At 32.2% G+C, this 9592-nt stretch overlaps 1 protein-coding gene and 1 long non-coding RNA gene across 2 annotated transcripts; both read left to right on the top strand.

Annotated features, from left to right (window-relative positions):
• Positions 1–5668: 5668 nt before the first annotated feature.
• On the top strand, positions 5669–6016 carry LOC131642523 (serine/threonine-protein kinase EDR1-like). The gene has a single exon (XM_058912754.1). The coding sequence runs from the start codon at positions 5669–5671 to the stop codon at positions 6014–6016; it is 348 nt and encodes a 115-aa protein (XP_058768737.1).
• A 2247-nt stretch (positions 6017–8263) lies between these two features.
• Positions 8264–9326, top strand: LOC131642521 (uncharacterized). The gene is made up of 3 exons (XR_009295923.1): positions 8264–8455; positions 8554–8902; positions 9036–9326. It is a non-coding gene; the product is annotated as an uncharacterized LOC131642521 (long non-coding RNA).
• The last annotated feature ends 266 nt before the right edge of the window (positions 9327–9592 follow it).

The following is a 9592-nucleotide window of genomic DNA, read 5'->3' as shown; positions in this document are numbered from 1 at the left end:
TCTGATACTGAAGCAGAATCTTCCTATAGGTTGGATAGAGAACCTCTTCCATACTTCATCTCCAACCCTGCTTTTTCAAAAACCCAAATAAAATCCAGCCCTGAATATTCTATTGGTGTAGTTTTTGAAAACATAAAGAAGAATCTCAGAAGTACCTTAGAATCTCTCAGAATTGCTGAAAGTTCTGGATTAAATGATGTTGCTATGCGGAACTTCTGGAGAATTTTTCGCAGAAAATCAGATGCTCTGTTTTTAGAACTTCAAGAAGCCTGTGTAGCTGCTGCTCCAAGGCCTCGTGGAATTCTGAGGAATTATGAAGACTTCTGGTTTGCTCGCCTCAAAGGAAGATATCTTTTGGAAGAGAAGCCCTTTGTGGATGAATTGGAAGTATTGAGACTGGCTGCTGCAATGGAAGCAAACCCATGCAGGGACATGGTTATCTGGATTCCTGAGTATCCTGTTCTGCTTGGAGACTTCAAGACCTTATTTGACTTTCTGAGGGAAAACCCTTCTAAGAAAGACCCTAGCTTGGTCATTCCAGAAGTTGTTGACCCACCAGAAGTGGAAGGTCCCTCTGCTCCAAGGAATTTAGCTGCCATTCTTCAGGCTCTAGAGAATGGAGACTCTGAAATTCCTGCTGCAGAGTATGGAGATGCTTCTATGCAAGAAGCAGATGCTGAAGATCATGTTGCTAAATCAGACCCTGTTGAGGATATCCCAGCAAATGATACTTCTATGGAAGCTGCAGATCAACATGTCATTCCTGTGGTTGAAAGCGGTGAAACTTCTCTTGATGAACCTTCTCGTCTTGCAAGGACTCTAGAAGCGATTCAGAGGAGACAGGATGAGCAAAGTTCACTCAATGAGAAGTATGATGCTTTCATTGAGAGGCAAGAAGAACACAACAATGATGTCAAACAGATGCTGGCCAAGATCTTGTCAAGACTAGGGCCATCTTAGATTGAGTCTATGTTGTTTCTTTCTTTTCTTTGCATCTGTTTTGTTTCTGTGCATCTGATTTTTTCATCTTGTACTTCTGTACCCTTTGGTTGAACCTTAATGAAATCATTTTCTTCCTCCATGTGTTCTGTTTTATTCATCTGAATCTTTTCTATTTTTTTGATGATATGACAAAAAAGGGGGAGAAATACTGTGATAAATGATTTGATTTAATCAGTTGCATTCACTAACAAGAACTGCAAGTTCTATATGGTTTAAGTGTTTTGCAGGTACAAAGAAGTGAAGTGAATCTTCAAAGCAAACACTAGAAGCAAAACCATTGAAACTGAAGCAAGCTGAGTGCTGTCAAGCTTCAGAGATCAGAAGCAAGAAAGAAGAATGAATCAGAAGCACTGATAATAGAATTTGAATATCATTGTCTATCCTGTTCTGACAAAATTCTATTTGCCCTGATACACATAATGTTATGGCTCTGATACATTATTTGCTCTGATACATGTTTTTAAGCCTAAAATGCTCTGATACATTTGGCTCTGATACATATCATGTATTTGAATATACATTTTATGTTCTAACTCGTTCATGCTGACTTTTGTCGTTTAGTTTTTGTTCTGTAACATTTCAGGATGTAGAGATGCTCAAATGATGCTCTGGTACATTCAACAATGTTCTGATACAAATCTAGCATGAAGTGATGTTAGTAGACATTCAAAGTTCTGAAGCTATCCGAGGGAAGCAGAAATCAGAAGATGTGAATGTTCTAAAAGATCCAGAAATTCAAGTTCTGAAGCTGTCCTGAATGGAAGCAGAAGTCAGAAGCTGTGAATGTTCTGAAGATCAAAAGAAATTCAAGTTCTGAAGCTGTCCTGAATGGAAGCAGAAGTCAGAAGCTGTGAATGTTCTGAAGATCAAAGAAATTCAAGTTCTGAAGCTGTCCAATGGAAGCAGAAGTCAGAAGCTATGGATTCTCTGAAGGCAGAAGCTCATATGATCGTCTCTACCGAAATAATCAGGGAAGTCTTTTATTAAAGTTCTTCGAGTATTTATTTCAGGGGGAGATTATTTATCTCAGGGGGAGATTGTTAATCTCAGGGGGAGACATATTCATATGCTTATGCTATAGCTGTGTAAATTGTCTTTTGCCGTCTACTCTTTCTGATCGCAAATTCATATCATTTATATATGTTTTTGTCATCATCAAAAAGGGGGAGATTGTTAGAACAAGATTTGTTCTTATCAATTATCTTAGTTTTGATGATAACAATAATATGAATTTTGCTTAAGATAATATGGTACTCTAATCCAATGCAATTTCCCTTTCAGGAAATATATATAAAGAGTACGCATAATTCAGCGCTCAGAAGATGTGTCTCAAATGGTTCAGCATGCAACATCAGAACATGGTCTGGCAAGACATCAGAAGATGGTCGAAGCAGAATCAGAACATGGGTCTATGGAAGTATCAGAAGAACATGAGATCAGAAGCACTGAAGATCAGAAGATGGTATCACGCTCAGAAGCACTTCAAGGTCAGAAGATGCTGTGCACCAAGCTGTTTGACTCTGATGATATTCAAACGTCGTATTCACAAACATCAGATCAGAAGGAAGTACACGTGGCAGACTACGCTGACTGACAAAAGGAACGTTAAAGCTACTAAAGGCTACGTCAGTAGACACAGCGTGAACAAGGCTCGAGGTAGTTGACAAAAGCGTATAACATTAAATGCAAAGCTGTACGGAACACGCAAAGCATTAAATGCATTCAACGGTCATCTTCTCAACGCCTATAAATATGAAGTTCTGATGAGAAGCAAGGTTAACGATTTCGCACCAATACAATTCAAATTCACTTGCTGAAACTCTGTTCAAATCAAAACTCAGAATCTTCATCTTCATCAAAGCTCACTACATTGCTGTTGTAATATCTTAGTGAGATTAAGCTTAAATTGTAAGAGAAATATCACAGTTGTGATTATCGCTTTTAAGAAGCATTTGTAAACTCTTGAATAGATTACATTAAGTTGTAAGGAACTAGAGTGATCAGTTGATCAGTATACTCTAGGAAGTCTTAGCAGTTAGCTGAGCAGGAAGTCTTGGCAGTTGGCTGAGCAGAAAGTCTTAGGAGTGAACTAAGCCTAGAGTGATCGTGTTGATCAGTAGACTCTAGAAAAGTCTTAGGAGTGAACTAAGCAGTTGTTCCTGGAGTGATCAGGTTGTGATCAGAAGACTCTGGAAGACTTAGTTGCGGCTAAGTGGAAAACCATTGTAATCCGTGCGATTAGTGGATTAAATCCTCAGTTGAGGTAAATCATCTCTGCGGGGGTGGACTGGAGTAGCTTCGTTAACAGCGAACCAGGATAAAAATAATTGTGCATTTTATTTTTATCGCTCAAGATTTTAAGTCACACTTATTCAATCCCCCCCTTTCTAAGTGTTTTTCTATCCTTCAGCTATTATTGCTCTCATTGATGGAGGAACCTTGGATTCCCTCCATAATGAGTGAACCGTCATAACTCCCGCTGTTTAGGTCTTTAAAGAATTGTAACTTCCATAGCGGTGAAGTTATTTATCATGAAGGCGACGTTTATGGATGTCCCGGGTTGATGACGTCGGGCTAGTTTGGTTCCTGTGTCCGTCGTGCTGTAGTGACTACCGGGCTTGGTTGAGCGTCCGAGCCAGCTTGTAGGATCCCTCTGTGCTGATGGGTGATACCAGACTGATACCTTTTTCTGGATCTGCCCTATCCTTATGCTTTGGACTGGCTTGCCTGAGCGGCTCAATCATTCCAAATATGTACAAGCCCCCCGAGCTAAAGTTCCGTAGGGACGCATAGTTCGGTCTGAAGAGTATATTTTGGGTTGGTTTGGAAAGTCGACCTTCCTTTGTTCATCCAACGGTCAAAACTTTTTCTTTTAGCGTGTGTCAGTAAGTTTCTCCTTCTAATAGCTCAATTAAATCTGAATATGCCCCTAATGATGAACATTTATGGAGAACATAAACCTAATTTATTAGCCTATCTTGATCACTTTAAAAATATAGACGTTCACTCTTCTTTTCTTCCATTTTCACAACTGCAAGGTTCCATCGTAGATTTATGCAGGAACATTTTCGTCTTCAACTTTCTTCATCAGGTAACCTTCTTTCTCTTACTCTTCTGTTCTTTAGCATGGTCATTATTAGGGAATATGATGAGTCAGGGAATGTCATTGTTCCCCACACTGCCGAAGAGAGAAAGGCTCTCTGGAAGCAATGTATGGAATCATGCAAAGACCATATAAGTAGGGTTCACTTTAATCAAATCATACATGAGGTGTATGGAGACCTCTATAAATCCTTTAGTGATACTGATTCAGATTCTGGGTCATCAAGTTCAGTAGAAGTTCTTATGGAAATGGGAGGATCCTTTATTGATGCGGAGGTGCTGAAGTATAAGAAGAGTTCGGTGACTCGAGAGGATATACGCAAACTCCGGGCCAAGAGAAACATTTTGCCCACTGGCGATGAAGAAGACTTGGAGCCGTGTCAGGAGGGAGAAGTCACGTGTCTCTTATGTCTGAAGGATGTTGATAGCGAGTTTTTCTATTTTTATTTAAGTCTTTTGGATGATTTTCGGATTCAACTATCCTTTACCGATTTTGAGGTCGAGTTGCTATTCGACCTAAATGCATCCCCAGTTCAGATCCGACCTAATGGATGGGGTTTCATTAAAGCCTTTGAATTCATATGTGATGCCTTGCTTATTGACCCGACCCTGGGTATCTTCTTTTCCCTCTTTGAGTCGAAAGTGGCTGATAAAGGGGGCTGGATAAGCATCAATGGATCCCCGGATAGGAATTTCCTTCGGGCTTTTACTTCAAACTACAAAGATTTTAATAACCGATTTGTTCGTATAAAAGGGGGGTGAGAAATTCCCTGAAGTTTTGTGCCCGTCTGATGGGGGACGACACTTTCCTCTTTATTGGACTGAGGACCCTATCCCTATCGTTGGCTACGACTATGTGTCATACCCCAAAATTTGCCCGATCAAATTTACGTCCGTTAATCCATCAAGGTTCAAAATTAAGAGTCATGAGGTTCGACATTTCTATTGTCAAACCCGCTCTCTTATAAATCAGGTTGAGTTAACACAAGGGCATAAGTAACAAATGTTTAGGACCCGAACGTTGAACCCGACTATTACAAGGGTTTTATCATTGTTTGGGAGTATTATGGATTTTATTAACATTTGTTTTGATTTTAGCATTATAAATTTTATTAATATTAATATTATTAGAATTATTAGATAGTATTAGGATTAATTAGGTTTTATTAATTATATATTATTAAAATTAGCAATAATATTATTATTTAGGTTAAAGTATTATTAGTATTATTATATTATTATCAAGATTATTTTTAATTTTTTTATAATTATTAGGTTAGTTGGGCAATAGGCCCATTAGGTATAGAAAACCCTAACTCTTACTAATATAAATAAAATATTTTTGTACAGATGAGGGGAGGCTTTTTTTCACGTTTTAGGTCTTTTGAGATTAAGGTTTTATGAGTAGGAATTGACCACTCCATCTCTCTCCCTTCATAACACAGTTCACCGTATCACAAGCTAACCCCCAATCCCTAGGATCCACTAGCAAATCAATCCCATCCTGTCCCAAAACTTCCTCCGCCGCATAACCATATAGATTTTCAGCACTACGCCTCAATGGATGGCACCAGAAGTTCTTCGTAATGAACCGTCAGATGAGAAGTCTGATGTATATAGCTTTGGGGTGATATTATGGGAACTTGCGACTGAAAAGATTCCTTGGGATACTCTCAACTCAATGCAGGTAATTGGAGCTGTAGGGTTCATGAATCAGCGTCCAGAAATTCCAAAAGATGTTGATCCCGAGTGGGCTTCTTTAATTGAAATCTGTTGGCACAGCGATCCAACTTGCCGACCAACTTTCCCCGAACTGCTTGAAAGGCTTAGAGAGTTGCAAAGACGGTATGTCATTGAGTTCCAAGCAGCCCGATCTGCTGGCGGTGAAAGCATCCAAAGAAAAGAGTCATAGAGACAGCCATGGAACTAGTTATTCTTTCAATGTCACTCAAGGCTGTTCATAATTTTGTGCATATATATAAATTCTTCGAGTATATGAATTGGAACAAACAGCTGGTCATGGAGCTTTATTGAATAGCTGGTCTGAGATTGAGGTCTTCATCAACATATATCTACCAATGTAATATAAGATAAACAAGATATAGTGATTTCTTTTTGTTGTTGTCTTAATCCTCGATTAGTCGACTCCACTTGGTGGGATAAAATTTGGTTGTTATTGTCGTCTTAATCCTCGGATTCGTAGGGGAATGAGTCTGATGAGAAATAATCTTAATCTTAATCTTAATCTTAATATATATAAATCCAAGGTTGTCATGATGGCAACCCTAGCCACATGTCACCTTGGTAGTATTTTTAAACAAAATTAGCCACATGTCACTTTGACGGTAAATCTAAATAAAAATCTTAATTTTAACTTTTACTAATTTAACCCTACATTAAAAATATAATAATCATCATAATAATATAATATAATATTCAGTCACAAATATTAATAATTATATAAGTATGTAATATATAATATTTAACTTAAATTTTTATATTAATATAGTTTAAGAATTCATTTTTTTATACTTATAAAATTATGTGTTAAAATTATTTATATAAAATTACTTTATTTATATAAGTAATATAATTTATACAATCCCCTAATTCTAAATTTTATTATTTGATATTAGATTAAATATAACTAATAATAATTATTATTATATAAATAATGTATAATAACATAATGTTTAACTAATAATAGTAAGAGATAATAATAATAATAATAATAATAATAATAATAATAATAATAATAATCTCCTTAATATAAATCTAAGAATGTCATCATGACAACCCTAGACACAAACCTAATCGTAATGCTTATTATTTAATATATTTTAGATTTAAAAATAAAAATAAATTTTTATAATTTTATATTTAATTAATTTTGTTAAAAAAATTCCAACTATTGTTATAAATGATTAATAATATTTTAATTAAATTAAAAAATAAAATGATTGTATGTAATTTGTAACAAAAAATGTTAAAATTATTTTATAAAATTACTTTATTTATATAAGTAATATAATTTATACAATCCCCTAATTCTAACTTTTATTATTTGATATTATATTAAATATAACTAATATTAATAATAATTATATAAATAATGTATAATAACATAATGTTTAACTAATAATAGTAAGAGATAATAATAATAATAATAATAATAATAATAATAATAATAATAATAATAATATTAATAATAATAATAATAATAATAATAATAATAATAATAATAATAATCTCCTTAATATAAATCTAAGAATGTCATTTTGACAACCCTAGACACAAACTTAATCCTAATGCTTATTATTTAATATATTTTATATTTAAAAATAAAAATAATATTTTATAAAATTCAAACTATTGTTATAAATGATTAATAATATTTTAATTAAATTAAAAAATAAAATGATTGTATGTAATTTGTATGTAATTTGTAACAAAAAATTAAAAGTCCTTATTATTTAATTTATTTTAGATTTAAAATAAAAATAAATTTAATATAAGTTCATATTTTATTAATTTAAAAAAATTCAAACTATTGTTATAAATGATTAATAATATTTTATTTAAATTATATAATAAAATGGTTGTAAGTAATTTAATTAATCATTGGTATACAAATGAAATAAAAAAAATTTTAGTATTAAAAATCAATTTTTTTATATCTAAACCTTACTTATTTCATTCATTTTTTCAATCATTAATTAATTACTTTTATAAAAAGATCTAATTCTAATATAGTAAATTTTTTATATTGTATCCAAATATTAAAAATCTTACTTATTTCATTTATTTTTTCATTCATTAATTAATTAATATTATAATTTTTGAATTAATTATAATAAATGTAATGGATATCAATGTAATTATATTATAAATTTAATTATAATATTTTAGTGAATATAATGTTGTTTTAATAGACCGTTTTGAATATCAATGCATAATTGAAATATAATCACCATTTAATTAATTCACCTCTCTATTAGAATTCTACGTTAACAAAACTGATACATTTATTTCAATAAAAAAACTGATACATAGTACTCATATTTACGTTAGCATTCATATAATATAATTCATATTTATATTACTTAATATTTTGTAACTTTCATATAGATATTAATTCATATTAATATTAATATTAATATTTTTATTATTCATTATAAATACCTCTTTTATTATCTCTCTTTGATCATCTCATCACACACGGGCCTCTCATCACACACGAAATTTTTTAAAATCGGTGATTAGTGTTGTTTTGTTGTTTGTTTATATTTCTTCTATGATAACTCTAACATTTGAGATTTTGAGTGGCAAGATGTCAAAATTACTATCAATGGTTAGTATTGTAAACATATCATCTATATATCATATTTTGTATTTTATTTATTTTACATGATTAACTTTATGCTTTGTTGTTGTTTTGTTGTTATATAGATTACACCTAATTGCACAAATTCATGATCAATTGGGATAAAGTATTTCTTTGGTAAGAGACAAATTCATGATCAATTGGGATAAAGTATTTCTTTGGTAAGAGTGAGGGTCTAAACCCGACAAAAAAAACATTACACAACAATATGCCTCGGGGTAGCATGTCCCCTAAGATCAACCTCACACGACTCTCTAACGTGCGGAAGACAATTCTCAAAAACTGTTAAAGAAGCATTAAAAGTACGTCTCGACTGAGCTAACACATTAGCACACCGATTTACCTCCCGATAACAATACAGAATATTAACCTTCCAATTCCTCTTCATCATATCTCAAATATACCTAATTAAAGGTAATTCTTTTTATCTATATTATGTTTTTTTTTGGTTTATTACTTTTATATTATGTATTTAAAATTAATAAAAATATATGAATACTTTTATTAGTGTTTATCTCTAATAATTACCTTTTAAAATGTAATTTAGGAAGTTATTGAAGGTGGTGATTCAAATTTCAAAGATGAAGTGGTTGTTGCTAATACTTGCCAGACTCCAACTAGCAACTCACTTGGAGAGCGAAAGCTATGAGTTTGGAATCTTTAGAAACAATTGATCTCGAAGGTGACAATGCATCCATCACTAAAGAGTCAAAATTGCTATGTTTGAAAATAAAAGAAACAAAATGATTCACTCTCTTTTCGATTTGATGATTGATACTCTTTTTCAATTTGATTTGTTTTACGGCTTTTTTATTTATGTAATAACAGTCAAATATTTTATTAATAAATAAAAGATATTAGCCATGATTTTTTATTAATAAATAATAAATATTAGCATGAATTTTACTTTATTTTCAATTATACACTTATAAATTTTCCTTCATTTCCATTTATTTGCAATTATGTATTGATATTTAAAACAACTCATTAAAGGAAAATCATATTCACTAAATATATTTGGCTTTAACACTCATAAAGTTTTTCTTTCTTTCAATTTATTACCAATTATTGTCTAAACTTTATTACAAATACTTGACTTTTGAA

The sequence above is a fragment of the Vicia villosa genome, unplaced genomic scaffold (genome assembly GCF_029867415.1).
Source record: "Vicia villosa cultivar HV-30 ecotype Madison, WI unplaced genomic scaffold, Vvil1.0 ctg.005184F_1_1, whole genome shotgun sequence".
NCBI classification, from domain to species: Eukaryota; Viridiplantae; Streptophyta; class Magnoliopsida; order Fabales; family Fabaceae; genus Vicia; species Vicia villosa.
This window is presented reverse-complemented; position numbering and strand designations above follow the sequence as displayed.

Coding starts and splice junctions, on each gene's coding strand:
- LOC131642523 (XM_058912754.1), top strand. CDS start 5,669: ATGGCACCAGAAGTTCTTCGTAATGAACCGTCAGATGAGAAGTCTGAT.